Source organism: Salvelinus fontinalis, chromosome 3 (genome assembly GCF_029448725.1).
Source record: "Salvelinus fontinalis isolate EN_2023a chromosome 3, ASM2944872v1, whole genome shotgun sequence".
Classification (NCBI taxonomy): domain Eukaryota; kingdom Metazoa; phylum Chordata; class Actinopteri; order Salmoniformes; family Salmonidae; genus Salvelinus; species Salvelinus fontinalis.
Genome location: NC_074667.1, coordinates 30,506,184 through 30,529,865, shown reverse-complemented (window position 1 = coordinate 30,529,865; position 23,682 = coordinate 30,506,184). Strand labels below are relative to the sequence as shown.

Genomic DNA, 23,682 nt, shown 5'->3' with positions numbered 1-23,682 from the left:
AGCCAAACTAAATGTACAGAACTGGAACTAGAGGCAAGTGGAGGTAGGTGGGGATGGGATGCAACCCGTCTCCGGTAACTGTTGTCTTCTCTTTTTTTAAAGTGTTTTTCCCCCTGTATACTACAATTCCTATCCAACATGACACCATCTTAAAGACACAGTGTAGACACTTACAGACATAGCAACCCACTCATAAACATAAACACACACACATGTACACACATGTACACATGTACACACACAAAGACACACAAACACAATATTTGGAGTACTAACTCATGAAACAGGAATACGACATCATCTCAGCTGGGACCAATTAGTTACAGAGAGCTTTGAATCGTCAGCGAAAGCCGAGAACTGAATCCCACTCCATCTTAGCTCTTTCTCTTACTGCCGCTAGTTAAACCTGAATACTGATATCACGTTAACAGCACGTCTCACATCTATCTACCAGCAGGGATATGCAGGCAGAGGCACAGAAAAAATACAAATTCAACACCTGATACCTCATGTGCAAAGTGAATAATATTGTGTGGCTAATAGCTAAAAAGACTGCATAGCTGCATCCTCCAAGGCTCGTTTCGGAACCTGCAATGACTGAAAGAAACTGACCAAAACTAAGTTGTCCTATTTGCTGGTGGGTAATGGTAGCCTACCTTACTCTCAACTGTTTGTCATGTGCAATATATTAGACGTAATCAAATTTCACATTGTATGAGGATTCATTAGTAGTATTTTATACGTTTTTTTATTACACATGGAGGGGTGGGGGCTTAGACTCCTATGGGTGGGGTGTGAGATGACGAGGTGTAAAGGTACCTGTATGGACCATAGGCTGTATAGAACTGACTGGACACAGTCATAGCCAGTTAATGAATGGAGTTCTATGAGAAACGTACCTGGATGGAAACGTCACTGTAGGAGCCCCCGATGACTCCAGAAATGGCCAGAGGGACATCATCCTGGATGGGGTTGGATCCGTCTGGACAGATGAACCCCGGCTCGTGCACCTTAGTGAGGGAGGCTCGTACAAACTCCAGGCTCTGCTCCAGAGCGTAGGTGTCCTTAGAGCAGGTGTCCAGGATGTGGGCTCCCAGCTTGAGGCCTGGCAGCAGCCTCTCGTCCGCGTTGATCTCGTCCAGCGCTAAAAGCATCGCCTCCAGTCTCTGGATCCCTCTCTGCTCGTTGATCTTCCCACAATCCTCCACACCCTCACCCTTCTCGTGCACCGGGAACAGTCCGCCGATCACTAGGTCCCCGTCGATGGTGATCTCCCTCTTGGTGGAAGGGGGGAATCTGTTGTTAGGGCTGGCCAGGGCCTCAGAGATGAGCAGGTCAAAGAGGAGCAGGTGAAGGGACCACCAAGGGGCAGCCTTGGCCCAGAGCCCGGGGCAGAGGAGGCCGGTGGTGGGCATGGTCAGGTTGTCTAGCTGGGGTCAGTGTAGTGGGTCGTGGGTAGGTGGGTGTAGGAGTGGGACACCGAAGGGTCTTACAGGGGCTGAGGCTGGGCGAGGTGGATCACTCTAGAGCCCACTCTTGACACTCATGTCATCTTGGTTATTCACTGCAAGTGGAGGAGAGGAAAATTAATAATATATCATTGTTCATGTTACAATTCCATTAATGCTATGGTACTTCAGTTCTAAAAGTGACTGATACAAATTTGTAATTCAAAGAGCATTTTTGCCCCCTCCAAAATAAAAGCACAGAATTTATTCCAAACCATCCAAATTGAGGTTCACAGATGCTGTTTGCTCATACTCGTGGCAGGAAGGTGTGAAAATCCAGACTTTCCTCACTACCTCCAGTCCAGTTTAAAGGGAAACTTCACAATTTTGTCAACAAGGCTCTTTATCCACTTCCCCACAGTCAGAAGATCTCATGGATACCATTTTTATGTCTCCGTGTCCAGTATGAAGGAAGTTAGAGTTAGTTGCGCTTACGCTATGGCTGGACGTCTATGGGTATCATAGACTTCCAGACATTGCACTAACGCTAGTTAGCATTGGCTTTTGAAACTAACTCTAACTTCCTTCATACTGGACACAGACATACAAATGGTATACACACGTTCATCTGTCTCTGGGGAAGTGGCCTCGTTGCCCAAATCCCGAAGTATCCCTTTCAGGTGTAAAGGGAATAGATGTCTTCATTTTTCCCATACATCTTTGAACAACCTCTACATGTTTATTTACAGCCCTTCTATAAGAGCTCTCTTTCTTAAAGACTGCAGGTGTTTGTGACTCTCAGAACATTCCTCAAGATGCACTTCACCCCAGCAACTTATCTTGTGCCACATAACCAGGCTGTCAGCCATCTCAACAGATGAGTGAGTGAGTATGTGCCACTGTGTGTGTGTGTGTGTGTGTCTGTGAGTGTGTGTCTGTGTGTGTGTATTTGTGACCCGTTTCAGGAAGCTAGGCGTATGTCGCACGTCACTACTTCACAGAAGAGGCATTTGAATGTAATTTATTTATCAAAATTTGTTTTTTGGCAGAAATACCTTCTGGAACATGTGAACTTTCATCTGCCTTAATAAAAAATCAGGATGCCATCTGTAAATACTAATAAAATTGTTAAATTTCGAGCTTAGTTGGTTTACCCACCAAAAACGACTGGAAACATCCCGCTAGCCATGATTGGCTGAGATAATGGATGGGCTGAAGGTGCAGATAGATGAGTTCAGATTGGTCTGCCATGTAGCATGCTTCTGTCTATAATGTGAGCTCCGCAGTATGTGTAGATAATCCTTGCTACCACATCTTTTTTTAAAGATATAATGTTATCCATGGAGAACTGCAAAAGTGTTGCTACTCCTCTCAACAACATTGCTGCCCTGAGTTTAGCAGGCACTATCGACAAAGATTAGTGGGAAAAAGTTTTGATGGACTACTTTCTGCACACAGTCAGTGTGAACCGGAGTGACTTGACATAACACAGGCCAAACAAGCTGTACAAACAAAACCGAGTTAAAAGGTTTCCAGTCTGCCGTAAAGCATTCATCCATGTACACTGATAATTATACGTTTCTAATTTTGTCAGAAAGTCATTTTCATTGCGAGTTAAAGTGTACTGTTCGAACGTTAGTTTGCTGCCTCGCAAGCTAATCCATTTGAATTGCTAGTTATAGCATAATGTTAGCTAGCTAGCTCACATTGAACCTAGTTGGTTAGCTTTAACTACCTGTACATTCATACTAGAGCATTTCATGCATGGTGCCTAGCTATGACAATCAGTGTTGTATTGCTAGTAGTATGGGTTGGGATTATGGTTCATTGTTTAGCTAGCTACATGTCTTAAGAAAATACTCCACTTTGCCAGATTACATGACCCATGAAGTTAGCCAGGTGTGTCTGTGGGTGATTACGGCCATATATTGTATTTCATGAACATGTGTATAAGTCTAGACAATAGTGACCCATCCACTTAGCTAAATGTGGCTGGGGGGTGGTTATCACATTTCTTTCACGTCCCATCAATTTAGACAAGTGTGCTGATATGGCCATACTCATATTCGTAATCGTATCTGTAAATTGACACGTGACAGTTGGATAGGATGATACACGTGATCAGAAAAAACTGAAGTGTTTTAACATTCCTAAATAGTTGTTGGTAATTTACCTCCCTGCATGTTCTCACAGCAAAAAAATATGCCGATTGGGAGCAGCTCGCGGAGGTGTCAGTGCGTATGTGTGTCTGTGTCTGTCTCCTCATTTTGTTGCAGGCAGCCAAGTTTGCTGTCACTCAGTCAGAATGCGCATTAGCATTTGAGCTTTTTTCCCTACCCTTACCCAACTTGTTAGATATTATGCACATTGATAGCTTGATAGCAAATGTCCTCGCAATGTGATTTATCATAGTAGCAGGCAGCAACAATCTAAATGATCAGACCGAAAACATGCAAAGAAAAGTGATCCTGAAATTATGAGGAGAAATAGATCTTCACTCTATCCAATCAGAGCAGTAGTATCAGCAGCAGCAGTATCAAGTATCAAGCCAGTTGAGTTATTTAGACCATGCAAACGAGTGACTCAAAGACAGTACATTTACATTTAAGTCATTTAGCAGACGCTCTTATCCAGAGCGACTTACAAATTGGTGCATTCACCTTATGATATCCAGTGGAACAACCACTTTACAATACACACAGTACAGTATGGTTAAGAAACTCTCTGACTAACACATGAGAAACATGCTTGCTGGCACCCGAAAAAATTCTCGGATCATAATTGTATCAGCAAAATTGCCCATATGAGTTTGTCACGATCGTTGGTTGAATTAATGGACCAAGGCGCAGCGTGCATAGAGTTCCACATGTTTATTGGATGAAACTCACAGAAAACAATAAAGCGCAAAACGAAATGTGAAACTAATGTAGTGCTCGTAGGCAACTAGACATAGACAAGATCCCACAAAAACGCAGTGGGAAAAGGCTGCCTAAATATGATCCCCAATCAGAGACAACGATAGACAGTTGCCTCTGATTGGGAACCATACCAGGCCAACATAGAAAGGAAAAAACTAGACTACCCACCCTAGTCACACCCTGACCTAACCAAAATAGAGAATAAAAAGGATCTCTAAGGTCAGGGCGTGACACCGTTATTATACTTGTTTTGTCCGACTACTCGGCACACCCCTAGTGTCTTGGTAAGCATCATCTAATAATTATTAAATATTTATACAATATTTTTATCTGGACACTTTCTATTTTTTATATTGCTACTATGCAAATATAGAAGTAACCATTTCACTGTGACAAATAAATGTTGATTTTTTTTGTGCGTTTACCAGAGATGGTAATGTGAAGAACAACATCACCTGCACCAAGGTCAGATTAGGATATAGGCCAAGGTCTAGATAATAGTATTTTAACCTGGAGTTTTTCCTTATTGTAGGCTAGCACTTTCACAATTTGTAATTTTGAAATCTTTGGTTGATTAAAGAGATGGGTGGGGCTAAGGCTTAAGTGGGTATAAACAATGCTGAATAGGTGTAGACAAAGAAGAGCTCTCCAGTAGGTGTACCAAAACATTCAAGGGCCATTTTCTCAAAAGTGAGGTTACAAGTTCATTAACTTTCAAAGCATAATTACTTTCCAATTGTTCCTCAACTGCAGTGTATGATATACAATTTGTAGCTCTGATTCTCTACTTTTCTCCAAAGTAAAAAACACAATTTCAAATGTTACTACATAAGACCGAATCGAGGTGGTTGGTCACGTTTCACTCCTCTGCCTGTATTTTCCAGCACCCAAATCTACTGCCCTCTAGACATTTAAATACCTATATTCTCCCATTTTTTTCCTAATTCCTAATCTCTTTTTCTCTGTCTTTCTCTCTCTTCCACAGCCACACAGACTCTCCCTCTGATTTTCTCTCCCACCCTTCCTCTTTCTACCATTTTGCGCATAATTAAAAAATAATTATAAATAACAATGCTTCAGTTAAAGTACCACTGGTTCATGTGGCTCCTATTAGCCCGATAGTCTTCTCTGCATCCTAAATGGAACCATATTCCCTACAGTGCACTACTTTTGAACAGGACCCATATGGCTCGTGGCAAAAGAAGTGGACTAGGTAGGGAATATGGTGCCATTTGGGATGCCAAACTTGTAATCTGTCAATTATAATGCTCCCTGAGTATGTTAAGCTTTCCATGTGTTTGTGCTCTTCATCGAAACATGATAGAAAGTCTAATTCTGGGCAGTCCAATCTATCATCTGTGTGCATGTCACGTGTCACTTGTTGATAGATATCACGTTCCTAAAGTTAGCATTTTCCACCTTGGCAAGTTTATTGACTGTATTTGTAGCAATAGCAGTAGGAAAGGCTTCCACATAAGACATGAAAAAAGGGCAGCACATGTTTCATACTAGTGTAGAAAGTGATGTACTGTTAATGTCTCCTCGCCATGAGAGGGCGTAATCACTCTATGGAATACTTGACCAGGGAAAAGGTTATTGGGGTTCATGCATGTTCCCGGGTGGTCTTTTGAACTAGCCTTTGATGTATTACTTGTTCTATGTAAAGCTAGCAGTTGGATATTACATATTAATCATCTAAGTGATAAGCTATTAGGCTCATCTTCATATCCACACCTTACATAATAGGTGACAGAGGCTGGGGAACAGAACTTTTCAGTTTCTGTTAGGAATTACAGACTTTATATGCTGTTTTGCATGACGGTGCTACCGACCACAGCACTGAACTAGCTAGCATGCAAACTGTGAATGAATGAGCCTCTGCTGTGAAGCTTTCTATTCAAGACCAAGAACTGCGGTTGAAAATTAGCCGGCTGGCTAAAACTGGTAACTTTTACTAAAACGTTGATTAATGTGCACTGTCCCTGTAAAAATACAAATAAATTCAAACAATGCAACCAAACAGACTTACGAAAGGACTATACAATTACAAGTGAGTGGAATAACAAACGGACTAAACAGCTAAAATGTGAGAGGAATTAAATTTGATATCTGATTCAAGATATATCAATAATTCAAGAATGTCAGACTCAGAGGAGGATAGGAGAGGCGAGAGGAAAGGTGAGAGCTTGCTGCTGTTAACAAAGTGATATATTATAAAGTGGATCTGCTCCAACCATTTCATGGTGATGGAAAGGACAAGGAGAGTTTTACTCTAAGGATTTTTTGAGGGGAATTACCTGTCAAAGCTTGTGCTGACACAACAGACAATGATTTAGCCACAATCTTTCCAACCAAACTGGATTTCTCTGCCACAAGCAACTCAATTTTCTATGGGAAAACTCTTGGAAAGTTTGATGTTTTTGGTGGAAAGCAATACTTAGCTCTTTTTCAGAGTTAATGCTCACACTCAAGGACGTTCCTTTTGAGTAGTCAAGGGAGGCAGATGAGGTTTTCAAATACTTGAAACAGACCCTCTCAGTGCCACCTATCGTGTCATTCCCTGACTTTTCCCGAGCCCTTCCTCATTCACTGTGATGCATCCAAGATGGCAGTTGGTGCTGTTCTCAGTCAAGTGCAGAATGGCAGAGAATCAGTGATCGCCTATGCTAGTCACATGTTCAACCCATCTGAGAGAAACTGGTCCACATATGACAAGGAACTCTACTCTATAGTGTGGTCCATCCGATATTTCATACACTATCTGGGAGGCAATCCGTTCAAGGTCGTAACTGATCACATACCACACGTGTGGCTCAGGATGATCCCACTGGACAATGATCCTACAGGGCGGAGAGCACGATGGGCACTGGAACTCAATGTTTACAACTACGTGGTCAAACACAGGGAAGGAAGAAACATGCACTGAGTTGTCACGCCGCCCAGCCCGTCTGACATCTCCTCAAAGTCCCCATCACAGTACGCCTCCTCTGTAACATCCAGACTACTGTTGGCCTTTGCTGATGCCAACTCCCAGTTACATCTGGCTTGGGGGAAAAAAACAGAAGGAGAAATACAGCAAGGGAAATGTTTTCAAACCAGTTGGTGATCTGGTTTTCATGACCGATCCAGCCAAGCTGCACTGCAAACTATCCCTACGTTGGAAGGGCTCATCCAAAACCCTACATCTGTTCGACACAGATGTGTCGGAAAAGGTTATTGGTATTCATGTACGTTCCGAGGTGGTCTTTTGAACTATCCTTTGTATGACTTGTTCTATGTGAAGCTAGCAGTTGGATATTAAATATTAATCTTCTAAGAGAGGTTGTTTGGCTAATCTTTATATTGATGCCTTATACTACAATCTAACATGAAAACTCCATGAGATCTTACAGTAAACTCCATGAGACATAAGATGGGAGACTGGATACACGCAAGGCGTTGGAGATCGGGGAGGAAGTCTGGCCACACTTCATCTATCCGAGAAGATCCAATCGAGCTATCAAACAGCTTTGCCCCGCTTGAGACGGACCTACCAGCCCTGGGAGTCAGCATGGATCCTGGGTGTATACCAACAGGCCGCCCAGTGGCATCCTCTCCAATGGCCACCACAGTTCAGCAGGTCGCTTACCCATTGGATTCCATCACGACCACCATCAATGTAGGCAGCCCTATGGTGAGAGATTTTGGCCTGCCTATGATCTGTGGACTGGTCCACTGTCACCCAGGAGCCCATGTCCATGCAATCAACTCCCTTCTGCTCACGGTTGTGGCCAACTACTCCATTGACACCATCATCACTCACGTAGGTTTTAACGACTTTCATTTTAGGCGATCATTTTCGCTAGCACAGGGAAGATAATAATTATCTCTTGCCCACTCCCATGCTATCAAAGGTGTCCGTAACGTTTCAGCCGACTCTTCGCCCTGAACAAGTACCTGAAGAAACTTTGCAATGACAGGAATCTCTTTCTGTGACAACTTTCATTTGCTGTGGGAGCAACCAGAATGTTTTAAAAGAGCCAGGATTCACCCTAACCGCACATTTTGATTTTGCCCATCCACACCAGATATGATCAGGACACGCAGGTTGAAATATCAAAATCAACTCCGAACCAACTATATTATTTTGGGGACATTAAAAAACATTAAACATTCATGGCAATTTAGCTAGCTAGCTTGCTGTTGCTAGATAATTTATCCTCGGACATTAACATTGGCTTGTTATTTTACCTGAAATACACAATGACTTCTACTCCGACAATTAATCCACAGATAAAAGGGTAAACCAAGTTAGTTTCGAGTAATCTCTCCTCCTTCTGTCTTCTTCTTCTTCTTTGGACTTTATATTGCGGTTAGCAACCAACTTGAAGGTGCATTACCACCACCAACTGGATAGGAGAGTAGACCTCAGATCACCGTTCAATCACTTACGTGGTTATATGCTCCTAAAACCAATGAGCAAATGGGAGATGCGGGACTTGCAGTGCGCCAAGCATCACAAATAGAGTTCTATTTTAGCGCCTGGCTACGCAGACGCTCGTTGACACGTGCGAGCAGTGTGGATGCAATGATTGAATAACATATACAGTTGAAGTGGGAAGTTTACATACTTAGGTTGGAGTCATTAAAACGAATTTTTCAACCTCTCCACAAATGTATTTTTAACAAACTCTAGTTTTGGCAAGTCGGTTAGGACATCTACTTTGTGCATGACACAAGTAATTTTTACCACAATTGTGAACAGATAGATTATTTCACTTATAACTCATTGTATCACAATTCCAGTGGATCAGAAGTTTACATACACTAGGTTGACTGTGCCTTTAAACAGCTTGGAAAATTCCAGAAAATGATGTCATGGCTTTAGAAGCTTCTGATAGGCAATTTGACATAATTTGAGTCAATTGGAGGTGTACCTGTGGATGGATTTTAAGGCCTACCTTCAAACTCAGTGTCTCTTTACTTGACATCATGGGAAAATCAAAAGAAATCAGCCAAGACATCAGAAAAATAATTGTAGACCTCCACAAGTCTGGTTCATCCTTGGGAGCAATTTCCAAACGCCTGAAGGTACCACGTTCATCTGTACAAACAATAATACTATAATAAATATAAACACCATGGGACCACGCAGCCGTCATACGCCATCTCTAGGAGACACCTCTAGGAGACGCGTTCTGTCTCCTAGAGATGAACGGACTTTGGTGCAAAAAGTGCAAATCAATCCCAGAACAACAGCAAAGGACCTTGTGAAGATTCTGGAGGAAACAGGTACAAAAGTATGTGTATCAACAGTAAAACGAGTCCTATATTGACATAACCTGAAAGGCCGCTCAGCAAGGAAGAAGCCACTATTCCAGAACCACCATAAAAAAGGCAGACTATGGTTTGCAACTGCACATGGGGACAAAGATCATACTTTTTGGAGAAATGTCCTCTGGTCTAATGAAACAGAAATATACATTTTTGGCCATAATGACCATCGTTATGGAGGAAAAAGGGGGATGCTTGCAAGCCGAAGAACACCATCCCAACCGTGAAGCACGGGGGTGGCAGCATCATGTTGTGGGGTGCTTTGCTGCAGGAGGGACTGGTGCACTTCACTTCAAATAGATGGCATCATGAGGTAGGAAAATGATGTGGATATATTGAAGCAACATCTCAAGACATCAGTCAGGAAGTTAAAGCTTGGTCGCAAATGGGTCTTCCAAATGGACAATGACCCCAAGCATACTTCCAAAGTTGTGGCAAAATGGATTTAAGGACAACAAAGTCAAGGTATTGGAGTGGCCATCACAAAGCCCTGACTTCAATCCTATAGAACATTTGCGGGCAGAACTGAAAAATGTGTGTGAGCAAGGAGGCCTACAAACCTGACTCAGTTACACCAGCTCTGTCAGGAGTAATGGGTCAAGATTCACCCAACTTATTGTGGGAAGCTTGTGGAAGGCTACCCGAAACGTTTGACCCAAGTTTAACAATTTAAAGGCAGTGCTACCAAATACTAACTGAGTGTATAAACTTCTGACCCACTGGGAATGTGATTAAATGAATAAAAGCTGAAATAAATCATTCTCTCTACTATTATTCTGACATTTCACATTCTTAAAATAAATTGGTGATCCTAACTGACCTAAGACAGGGAATTTTCCTATGATTAAATGTCAAGAATTGTGAAAAACTGAGTTTAAATGTATTTGGCTAAGGTGTATGTAAACTTCCGACTTCAACTGTATGTGTAAATGTATTTTGCAACGCTTGTGCACGTAACGCGAGAGGTGTGGTCAGCATGTAAGCAACACAGAACTTGGAAAGCATAAGCAACTCCTGTTGAAATGGCACTACGGTTGTTGTGAGTAACCTAATTTATGTTACTTTAACTCCACCTTCTGGTGAGTTTATACAAACTGTCATCTTCTACCATTCTGTTAGACTGGAGACTGTCAGAAAACGTGTTTATAACGTTAATAATTTGGTTGTTATTCCATTGGTTACCTCGAGGCAGATTCCCCAGGGGCAGAGTGTCCCACAGTCATTGAATATAGGGCTTTTAAATATTAGAGCAATCACTAGTAAAAGCTTTCTCGTGAATGACCTCATTACTGAGCTCAAAGTTGATTCCATGTTACTCACTGAAACGTGGCTATCATCAGACTGTTGTTCCTCTCTTATTGAAGACTCCCCCTGGACTACAGCTTTTCATACTCTCTCAGAAAATGGAAAAGGGGTGGGCGGGCAACCTCTATTTTTACTATTACTCTCAGCTGTAAGGATATTTCGTTTGGCGACTTTTGGTCTTTTGAGCATCATGCTATACTGTTTAATTGTCAGCATCCAATGCTGGACATAACCTTGTATACGCCACCAAAGTACTGCCCCACTTTATTTAATGATTTATCTGAATGATGTCCTTGAGAACTATGATAAAATCATTGTGTTGGGCGATTTTAATATTCATGCTGAGAAACAGACTGACTAAAAGACCGTATGAATCTTTTGAGCTCTATGGACTTTTCCCAACATGCTACTGGGCCCACTCATAACCGCAGCCATACTCTGGACCTGTTAATTACCAAGGGGCTTTCTATTGACATATCCTCTATTGTTGATGTTGCTTTATCTGATCACCACTGTGTATTTTTTACTACCTTGTTGCCCATAGCACCAGGTAATTCTGAAACCATTATTAAGAAACACTATCCTACCTCTGAAGTTGCTACAGATTTTATTGAATGTATGAACAATTCTCCACCACCTATTCAGCCTTCCTCTTGTGATGATTTAGTTGATAACGTTAATAGAACATTAAGGCCAACCATTGATGCCATAGCTCCATTAAAGTTGAAAAAGGCCACATCACCCTTGGATGAGTGAGGAAATTAATCAATTAAAGAGAAATTGCAGAAAGGCAGAGCGGAAGTTGAGAAAGTCAAAGTTGCAGGTCCGTTATGATATTCTGAGAGAGCAACTTGGCATTTATAAAAAGGCAATTAGAAATGCCAGACGGGCTCATTTTTCTAACTTGATCACTATTAATCAGAATAATTTGAGAGTGGTCTTCTCGACCATTGATGGCCTGATAAATCCTACCCCCTCAAACCTATTTGAACTTCCCTCCCCATCTAAATGTGATGACTGTGCGGCATATTTCAGAGATAAGATAATCAACATTAGGCTGGGTATCAGTCAAGCAAAACCTGATGAGAAGTTTGATGATATGTTCCCTAGTCTACCACGCAAAGGCACTACAGATTTATTTTCCCTGTTTGACACAGACATGCTCAGGAAAGGGATATTACAACTTAAGACTTCTACCGGCCTTCTAGATCCTAGCCCCACCACCTTCTTCAAAAACAGTTTTTAATAGCATATCTGAAGAAGGCAGCCTTAGTTAAAGTGGGAGATTATCTTAGAGCCAACCGAGATGCCAAACAGCTCTCTCTCCTTGTACTCTTGGATTTAAGTGCTGCATTCAACACTGTTGACCATGCTGTCCTTCTGGACAGACTGGAGAGGTGGATTAGTTTGGGTCCGGTACTGTTCAGTTTATATCTGTTACAAGGGGTAACATATATAAACTGAACAGTACCGGACCCAAAATCAAACCTTGTGGAACGCCACATATGATATGTATTTTCTCTGAGTTATGTTCACCGTATACGGTGACAGAGAACTCTTGACCGAATAAATAGGTCCTAAACCAATTTAGATCTGAACAGCATTATCAGAAAGCACAGCATGGATTTTGACTGCTACACAGACGATACATAACTTTATATTTATGTGTCACCAGAGAATTTTTTGAATAAATGATTAGACTGTATTAGTAATTTAAATACTTGGGTGGCTTACAACTTCCTCCAACTATATCAAGACAAGACCAAGGTACTTTTTGTTGGTGCCAAAGCACAGAGCGCAAATCTGGCCGCACATATTAATTAATGGGCAATAAAGATAAAACACCAGGTAAAAAACCTAGGTGTGAGTTTTAGATTCAGAACAAAATTTTGAATCACACATTAGGAATGTGACCAAAATAGTTTTTTTTACCACCTGAGGAACATTGCCAAAGTGCGCAGTTTCTCTCTCAGGCTAAGACAGAGAGACTCATCTATGCTTTTATTACAAGCAGGCTTGACTACTGTAATGCTCTCCTGTCTGTTCTACCCAAGAAAGCCATTGGTCAACTGCAAAACATACAGAATGCTGCAGCATGGGTACCAAGATTCTTCTATTGGTTGTGCACACCAATACATGTCAGACATGCTTTTAAGTTATGTACACAGTAGGTCCCTCAGGTCCTCTGGCACTGGCCTTTTAACTATCCCAAAACCTAGGATCAAGAGGCATGAAGAGGCATTCTTTAGTTATTATGCCCTCATCATCTGGAATAGCCTGCCAGAGAACCTGAGGGGGGCCAAAACTGTGCACATATTTAAAAGAGATCTTAAAATTAAGATCTTTATCTTTTCTTAGGGTGCTTTTTAGTCGTTCAGTTTTTGTCATTCTTTTCTTTTTTTATCTTATGTTTGTTGTGTTGTAAATATTTCTGCTTTAATTTTCATATTTTTTTAACATATTTTTTCCTATGAAGCACATTTTGTTGCATTCCATGTCTGAAATGTGCTGTATAAATAAAGCTTGATTTGATACGATACATTTCATCTTATAACACATTTGACTTCTCTGAAACGTGAAACACTCACCCACTTGCACCCACTCACATACTGTACATCTACAGTATATGCATACTTCCTCTGTTTTCACTTGACTAACTTCACAGTACATACACAGCACATGCACATGGGTACATAATACATTTACTGAGTGAATATACTGCATCATGTGTTGCCCTCTGCTTCTGTCGAGTGCGTCCAGCACTTGACACGAGTTGTTCTAACTAATTGCATCACTGGGAGATTAAGAATATAAACAGTGAACACTGACTTGAGGAGAAAGAAAGTTACAACAGAGATAAAGGGCTCTATTTTTGGATGACGCTAAGGAAGCACAAGTGTCAAATTCCTGTTCGGGTTCTATTTCGTCATGTAAAAACTGTCTCACTGGTATTCTCCAGTCATAGCCGAGGTTTGTCAATTTACCTGTCTAACATCAGGTCGCTTGAACTACGGAGGAGGGGTGGCAATATTTGAGGTGTGTCCTTAAAAACAAGTGCAAAAGTGACCATTTCATGCAGTGCTAATGGGAAGTTTCAAGACCCACAAAAAGTGGGTTTTAAGGCTGTAACCTTTTTCTGTGCTAAATATAACCTTTTTTAATGCTTCTTTATAGAACCGTAGGAAATGTAATTTATAGCACCTTACAGGTTCCATTTAGAACCTCATGAGCATGGTTATTTTTTTTTACCTTCAAGAAAGGGTCCTATTTACAGTAGCACCAAAAAAGGGTTCCGCTATGGTTATAAGCTAAAGAACCCATATTTGGTACTATTAAGCAGATTTTTGCTAATTCAGTGAAGAACCATCTCCAAGGACTGCATGCACGGAGAAAGAGTGTGGAAAACCACAGTGGGATCACTTTTTGAATGAAAGGTAGAAGTGAATGAATATTGTATCAAAGAGCTCTGTCCTTGGACAGTGGTTTTAGCATACTTCGTTATTCGTTATTCTAATCGAAGACAAATCCATAATGAAAAAGCTAATCAAATATTTACAGTGTAGCATCATGGAGTGTGAACCATACCACCACCATACCATACGAGAAGTATAATCAGAGATATTCTCACTCTTGGAAGGGCTCTCTTCTTCGCTAACTGTGGTTGCCATGGAAACATGGTGGGCAAAAAAAGAGGATGGTGGTGGGTGGGCAGGGAGGGGTAGTGGGCAGTATGACAAGAGTTTTGCTGATATAAATTCATATCATGTTGAGGTCATATATCAGGTATATTAGGGTTGAAAATATTTGTTTGACTGGAGAGAGAGAGAGATAGAGAGAGAGAGCTGCATGGGTTTGTCAAACAAAGCAATGGGGGTCTTTGTAATGAATGGGAAAATACAGTGCATTCAGACAGTATTCAGACCCCATCCCTTTTTCCACATTTTGTTACGTTACAGCTATATTCTAAAATGGATAAAGTATTTTTTCTCCTCCTCGTGAATCTACACTATATAATACCCCCATAATGACAAAGCGAAAACAGAAATACCTTATTTACATAAGTATTCAGACCCTTTGCTATGTAACTCGAAATTGAGCTCAGGTGCATCCTGTTTCAATTAATCATCCTTGAGATGTTTCTACAACTTGATTGGAGTCCACCTGTGGTAAATTCAATTGATTGGACATAATTTGGAAAGGCACACACCTGTCTATATAAGATTCCACAGTTTACAGTGCATGTCAGAGCGAAAACTAGGCAATGAGGTCGAAAGGAATTGTCTGTAGAGCTCCGAGACAGGATTTTGTTGAGGCACAGATCTGGAGAGGGGTACAACAGTCGCCTGCATCATTCTTAAATGGAAGAAGTGTGGAACCACCAAGAGGTGACCAAGAACCTGATGGTCCCTCTGAGTTCCAGAGTTCATCTGTGGAGATGGGAGAACCTTCCAGAAGGACAACCATCTCTGAAGCACTCCACCAATCAGGCCTTAATGGTAGAGTGGCCAGACGGAAGCCACTCCTCAGGAAAAGGCATATGACAGCCCGCTTGGAGTTTGCCAAAAGACACCTAAAGGACTCTCTCTGGTCTATTGAAACCAAGATTGAAGTCTTTGGCCTGAATGCCAAATGTCACATATGGAGGAAACCTGGCACTATACCGGCCGTGAAACATGGTGGTGGCAGCATCATGCTGTGGGGATGTTTTTCTGCGGCAGGGGCTGGGAAACTAGTCAGGATCGAGGGAAAAATGAATGGAGCAAAGTACAGAGAGCTCCTTGATGAAAACCTGCTCCAGAGCGCTCAGGAACTCAGACTGGGGAAAAGGTTCACCTTCCAACAGGACAACGACCCTAAGCACACAGCCATGACAACACAGGAGTTGCTTCAGGACAAGTCTCTGAATGTCCTTGAGTGGCCCAGCCAGAGTCCGGGCTTGAACCCGATCGAACATCTCTGGAGAGACCTGGAAATAGCAGTGCAGCGACGCTCCCCATCCAACCTGACAGATCTTGAGAGGATTTGCAGAGAAGAATGGGAGAAACTCCCCAAATATAGGTGCGCCAAGCTTGTATGCTGATTTCAAAGCTGATTGCCAACAAAAACTTTATTCATTCACTTATTCGGTCTTTGTCTCACATCTCTCCCAAAGATGATCTATGCCTGAGCGAACTGGCTGTGTTCCGACAGGCCGCCCCCCTCTTGCCTTGTGAATGACGATATTACTGGTTAAAGAGACAGCACACATTTTTATAAAATAGACTATTTGTATGCAAATGTACAATAAGGAAGGGAAACAGATTGTTTGTTATCTGTAGCCCCATGGAATCAGCCAAAACAAGCTCAATAACTCAATGCAGGCACATACACTCCTACTGAATGTGCGTTCACCTGTATTGTGGATAGGCCTAGGCTTCATCTTGATTTAGCCAGTATATCAAAAGAGATTTTTAATTCAAATAAATGATTACCATTATGTTGTTATGTAGATTGGTAAATACAAAGTAAAATTGATTGTATGATTGTATAATTGATTCAATAATGCATACATGGCATCTGAAACATGTTGAGGTAAAAGAATTTGTAATGTAATGAACTCAAAAGATGCCCAGCGATTGAACAGAGCAGTAGCTGAGCTTAACTGTCTGGATCAAGTGCCTTTGGCTAATATGCCTTCTTTCTTTTGCAGTGATATTGTTTTGTTATTGAGTATCGTAACGGAATCGAGTATTTTGATACTATACCTGGTATCGGTATCGAAGTAAAAAATTCTGGCATCGTGAAAACACTACTTAAATTTATTTTTTTTTTCACAATCGACATTCAATATCAAACTATGATTGGTCATCTGAGAACTTTGTTAAGGAAAGCTGAGGTATTCAGTCCCATTAGCTGCTGGACACACCACCTCATCACTGATGGGAGATAGTAGCTATAGCTGTTAGTTGAAGGTGTGGCCTGGGTTTTCAATCAACCATCTCACTCATACTGTACATGCTGTTGCAAAACTGGTTGAAAATACATAATTTCAACCAGTTTTGCCGTTGCTAAAAGGATACGGCCAGATGTTGATAATCTTTGCCAAGCTCTGGTAGTGGACATATAGAGGAGTTAATGTAATACTATTTGTCAAGATAAATGTGTTAATCTTAAACGTTTTCTACCTACAGGTACCTTATCGCAGTAAACTGGTCAATGTTAAACATACACAAAGTTTTTTCAAAAAGTTAGTACAGAAGGAATGTGCACACCTACATCTCTCAGCACCCATGACTATAGTTAGTAATAACTTGTGGTCATAGTATGCCACCTATAGCATGTTCTGTCACTCTTCCTGTGGGTGGGCCCCTGGTGAGAAAGAGGCTAGTCAGTTCAGTCTTCAGTCTGGCCAAAAAAAGTTGGTCTGTGTGATTCGGTTCACTCGGCTCTCAGCAGCGCGACATACATCATCACTTTGTACACCAGGAGTGTTCATATAGCCTCTCCCCCCTGGTGCGTGCGTGTGTGATAGTGTTCAGGGGGATATTGTTCAGTCACACCCCAGCAACAGACAAGGAAGCAAATGAGCAGGAACAAGTGCAATGATTGCTGCTGAATCTGCCATCTCTACAGGAACTCAACCCCTACATTACTGTAGACCATATGGTGCATTGATGAAACCTCTTCTCTCCCTCCAAGAGAAAAACAACTGGAACTGCCTGTGCACCATTTGCAAGACAGTGATCCACGCTCAATAAAAATAGTGTGAGGAGAACACTTATAACGGCAAAAACTTCATAAACAACCAAATATTCTGTCCAAATCAACTGTTCATATTATTCTACAAGGTAAAGTAGACTGAGTTAACTATTTTACAATGCTACATTTTCTTCTGCCTTCTATTCTGTTTTATAGCTGCTTAGACCTGTCAAGGCAAAACCCAGAACTTTTGTTTGGTGTAGTTTAGTGGAGCAGGTGTTTAGCATGGCTATGATTGGTATGGTGAGATCATGAAGCATACAAATATGCCAGCCATATCCTTCTTCCTGTCTCATAGCGTGTGTACCAATAGTATCTCCTTTCTCTCGAACTGTGTACTTGTTCAGTTCCCGTTATGGATTTGAAAGGATATGACTGGTATATGGAAACTTCCTCTAGCCCATGCCTACACCAATCCGTGCTTTACAATTTGTGGGGAGTAGTGAACGAGTGCACACTTCAAGGGGAAGGAGAACTTGTTGGGACTGAGCCACAGTCTGTTGTTGTAAAGCCTTCCAACAGGAGCTACTGGGTACAGGTGACCCAAAACTATTTAATTGATGTTAGCAATTGAATCCTCCCACTCGACTGTCCCGTGTACCAGGTGGGCTTGGTACGGACTCTCCATTTGCAGAGCCTGAGTTTAATGGACGAATCGGGGCCAAGGTATGGTCTAAGGACTGACTGTCATAGTCGCCCCAAAAAATCCTAAAGATATAGAACACGGACACGATGGCATCACCACATACATTTAATTAGGCTTAGTTATACAACGTTTTGATCCAAAAGTGGATCTTAGGCTGGTGATGGCAAATACAGTCCGACTACAAGTTCCCCAGATGTGTGTTGAAGAGATATAGGGATACACAAGTTTGAAGTATGGGAGGTAGGTAGATATCAAATGATATCTCTGGCAAAATTAGGAAAACATTTCCCACTTAGTAGAGCTCATAATACTGTTCCCTTAAACAGGAGACAGCAAATAACCAAGGGGACCAAGAGTCATTTGGAGCTGCTACTACAACTGTCAACTCTTGCTCATCCTCCTCTTAGTTCTGAGGAATTTTCTATCAGGCCATGGTCACATCATTAAATTTGTCTCGTGGCGGAATCGACCGTCACGATAGCACTTGGCAGCCAAGAGAGCTGCTCCCTCCCTACGCAGCTGTCTCTGCACAATTATTCCCAGTGAAACAGGGGTTCAAAAAGAGAAGACAGTGTGCATAATTGCTCCACTTTGAACCCTCAGCTCGCTAGCTAACACACACATACAGTACCAAATCCACACCAGCCTCCCATCACGTGCGTTGAAAAGCTGTCGGGCTCTCCAACGCAGATCACTCTAGCAGCATACAGTACAGTAGTCAACCGCCTCCAATACAATGTGCCTCTCTCCCTTGGATCCAAATATCGGACATTTCTCATATTATTGAGTGACTAAGTACAAATGTTGCTTTGAGCACATGTTTCAACCAAGCACAGGTCCTTAAGATCCACTGGTACGGTACAGTTCACTGGCTTTTACTGTACAAAGACTCCCGATTGAAGCTTCTGTTTGCATCAACTGTGGGCAGCAGACACTTGTGAATATATTGATGTAGAAGAGTCTAGAATAGGTTCTACTGAGCTAGACTTTCAGATCAAATAGTTTGCAGTTAGTTCTCTTGGTAAGTGGTGCATGATGGCACCTTCATATGGACAATAATGTTGTTAGTTGGTAGATGTCCCCATGCTGTGTTAAGTGGCACCCTGATCAGGTGGTGAGATGTCAGACAGCACAGCCAGTGACCCTCCCTAACAGACCTGAACACCATCACACAACACATGGTGGAGCCAGAAGGAGCCTATGCCCTGTTTGCCCTCAGACAGAGAACCCAGCTGCTCAAGGCACTGCTCAAATACAGTCTCCATAGATTAAACATGTCTGATTGTGTCTATCATAACATTGGCATTATAATGGGTATCACCATTGGTATGAGTATGAATGGCTGGTGTGAATATAATGAGTATTATATAACGTCATTGGTATACGTATGATTGATGCTCAGTCTGTAATATTTAAAATAATGGCTTTGGTTTTTCTTCTCGAAAATATTCTGTTTCATGTTTTGGGTTACCAGGCTCGATTAACTTGTTTTAACATTTCAATAAATAAACAATTAAACAATGCCTCCTAAGATGGATATAAATATTTAACACATAACACATAAGTAGCAATGACTTACACCCTAAGGCAACACTAACAGTAGACACCTTGTGTTGATGAATGGGAATAACACCTGTAATCATAAAGGGATAACACGTCTTATTCTAGACAGATATACCTAAAGGTGGTATCTATTTGTGACTCTGAAATAATCATGATTTAGATTAACCCATGTGATATAGCACCTTTCCCGCTTTTCTATCACTCCAAGTCACTATTGTGTTTCAGTGATCCATTTCATCTCTCAGTTCAAACACACGGACACACACACACCACAACATGCTTGTCAATTCCCTTTCTCCTCACTTGAACCAAAAATGTTAACTTCAAGACCTTCCCCCGGCCCTCATCTCTGCGTTGCTTTGGAATATTCATCAGTACAGCGTGAGAATGCCCAAGACTCAATGGGCTTCAAAATGACCTCAAAATGTTCCATAGCTGAATCTAACTCTGATAGGTACTTCAGATTTCAAGTAGTTCTCACAGGGGGACATTCAGAAGGCCAACTGGTGTTCTTTTGTGATGTATTGAAAAAGTGCACTCAGTAAACGGAAGCCTATTCAAACTAGAAAGTTTGACTGAATAGCCATTGTATGCTACAACATAGAGCATTAGTGACTGAGTGTCAAATTCTCACAGGAGGGTTTTGGGCTCAAACCCCAAAAAAGTAATCCAACTACGATCTACTTTTTGTGGGGTGATAAGAGGCTTTTGACTCCTTTCTACATGAGATGAATGGGGTTATTAGTCCTGTAAAGTGAGCAGAGAAACAACACACAATGGGTGTGACTTCAAAACAGGAAGGAAGGGGGTTTCGATGGTGTTTCATGAAGAAGGATAGAGCTTAATTAGATGAATCTCTATTCCCAGTTAGATGTGTTAGCCTATAGAGGAACTGCGTCTGTTTCTGGTCCTGTATGGCTCAGTTGGTAGGGCACGGCACTTGCAATGCCAGGATTGTGGGTTTGAATCCTTGTGCCACCTATATGCAGTGGTGTAAACTCCTTAAGTAAAAATACTATTTTAAGTCGTTTTTGGGGGTATCTGTACTTTAATTTACTATTTATATTTGTGACAACTTTTACTTCACAACGCAGAATTAACAATGAGGACAGCCTGTAGTAGCCTATGCTATAGGTAGAGAGGACAGACAAAATCCAAGTTCCTTCAGTACCTGTTCACCACATAATGTGATCTAAAAATACATTAATATAGCGCCTGGTAGGGCCTACTGTAGGCTACACTATATGCTGCTATGGTCAGCTTTAAATCTTAGGACAGATCTCTGATGTCTCATGGAGGATGGTCATGCTTGCTTGGCACAGGCAGTTTTTTGGTATGTTGATTGATTGGAATATTTCACTTTTCGCAGGCTAGCACCTGCATCTCCAGCTCTGCACTGTCAATAAAATCTATCCTTTCCCCGCTCTCAAGACCAAGTTATCATCGTGACTTTTAAATCGGCTATTGCTCCTGTAAATCGCTCTGGATAAGAGCCTTTTCTAACTGACTAAGATGTGAATAATAATGCAAATATTCCTAATAAAATTCCTATATAGCCTACCAGTGAGAAATACATAGGATATCATTTAGGATATCATTTAGTAATATACAAGGTATGATCTAGGAATAGTTCATTTTAAAACATAGTCAGTACTGTGTCACATTCTTCTTGACCTGTCAAACTTTGCTTTAGATTGATCATGTGCAGAACAATAGAGCATGGACTACATATGAAGTGGGAGTGGTGACAACTTGTGCATGTGCTTATAAACAGCTGATTCAAGATTATATTTATTTGTAATCATAATACGCCTACTCTTCCAGCATTTATTATAGCCTGCTATTGTATGCAATAGATCTTCTAAATTCAACATATTTTTTTCAAATGGAAAATAATCTATTTGTAGGCTATTTCCATAAACTGCATAATTTAGCCATATAGCATGGAAGGCTACAATGTTAAAACCTACATCGATAGGGAGGTAAAATTGTATTGTACAGTTGCTATAGACCTGTAGGAAAGGCACTATTAAACCATGTGAATAACGCTTTAGCTAATGCTATATGGATACACAAGTATTTCTGATAAAACTGGCATGCTGTGACAGTGAGTAGCCCAGCCTTAAACAGCAGAGTTAATTTCTTACCTGGTTGCATTGTTAAAGTCGAGAAGTGAGGAGACGTCGCGCGTCGGTCTCCCAGGTGGAGCAGGTGTGAACTGTCCTTGGTTCTGAAATCTAGATCAGATTGGCTGGAGTGGGAAATTCCTCGACATTCTTGTCCACATAGTTGTGGTCGAAATTCCAAGGCGCTGAGTGTAGGATATAGTTGGCTATTATGACTTTAAACGGACACACTGACCAGAGTAGATAGTCAAGTATAAAGTTATGTAATTCAAAATGCTCCTAAATGTATCGATCTGCAAGCGCTCTTCAAAACCAGATTGAATGGACTGTAAAATATTCTGAACGTTAGAGTTAATTCTCGTTAGTCAATTTAAACATCACGTGCCATTTAATAATGCGATTGTAACATACTTGCTTCATGTATTTCCAATTAAATGTCTTCAATGGCAGAGAGAGAGAGCGCGATAGAGATATCCTTCTCTGTACGCGAGTTCATCAGGTCAACTTCGAAACAGACGCAACCCCTGACTGATATGCTGTTGTCTCGCGCGCAAATTGCTTGCTGTGTAGCAGTTGTTTTTGGAATCTAGCCCGCACTGGGTGATTGTTATGCACAAATTACTATTTGAAATTTGACATAATAATCTACTTGTCTTGGATCTATACAACTGTAAATATTAATTAATGTCCTTTATGGAATACCTTTCCAATAAAAAAAAGATCTAGGCAGATTCGCCTTTCAGGAAATCCGATATCCACCAAATGCCTTTGATGGTCTTTACTGATGGCTACTCTTGTAACGTTACACTGTTAATAACCCCAAATGCATTCTTGGCAGGAACTTTATTTCAATTGCTCAATTTAATTTCCCCATCAAGCTACAGAGACATATCAAGCTATGTAAACTCACATTATTTCAAGAATCTTGCCTGGCTTGGTTACTATGTAGACTGGACTTCCATTCCCATTTGGTTATGGGACTGTAGACTAGGACTGCTGCCTTCTGTTAGTGTGGAGAAGTTCGGTTGGCTGTGTTTAAGGAGTGCCTGTCCAGTGCACTGGCATAGTGAGACCAACTACTACCAGGGCCCCCTTCCCCCCTCTGCTTGTGCTCTACCATCTTCCTATCTACATTTAGTGGATTAAATAACAGGAGGAGTCACCATGCATAGGAACGATAGCCTACACCGTAATGGAAAACTGTTATTTACCTGGTCATTTTAGATATTATCAAGATAAAACTTGAACCTTTATTTAACCTTTATTTAACTGTTATTTAACCAAATGATGATGCATTTGGTGAAAATTGCTGTATTTCTAGTGGTACTGTAATTCCACACCACAGAGTACAGTGCCGTACCATATCTTTGGAGCACCAACAACCTTTTGACTACTAGTGGGTGCATGGTAATGTTGTTTCTGTCTCATTAACATATTTTGAGGTGTGCCTTGTAAGAGGCTATATTTGTTGCACCCGTGAGCAGTACCAACTTACCTCGTATGTCGTTATAGTGCCCAATCAATTTAGAATGTACAGTATAGGGGACAGATTAGAGTGGCAGCAAGTCTTAAACCTTAAATGATTTAATATTTTGCGATGTCTGTTTTGCCCTGTAGTTGCTGCC

General features: G+C 41.3%; 1 protein-coding gene across 4 annotated transcripts in view; it reads right to left on the bottom strand.

The window, feature by feature from the left end:
- Nucleotides 1–23,161, bottom strand: part of LOC129843481 (metabotropic glutamate receptor 2-like) — a 69,520-nt gene extending 46,359 nt beyond the window's left edge. Inside the window, exons 1-3 of one of the 4 annotated variants that reach the window (XM_055912228.1) lie at nucleotides 22,968–23,161; nucleotides 22,079–22,242; nucleotides 900–1,564 (exon numbers count right to left, since the gene is read on the bottom strand). In XM_055912228.1, the coding sequence (XP_055768203.1) occupies nucleotides 900–1,415 (516 nt within the window). In that variant the 5' untranslated portion in view covers nucleotides 1,416–1,564; nucleotides 22,079–22,242; nucleotides 22,968–23,161. The other 3 variants (XM_055912238.1, XM_055912247.1, XM_055912219.1) reach the window with 3 other exon arrangements.
- Nucleotides 23,162–23,682: the final 521 nt, after the last annotated feature.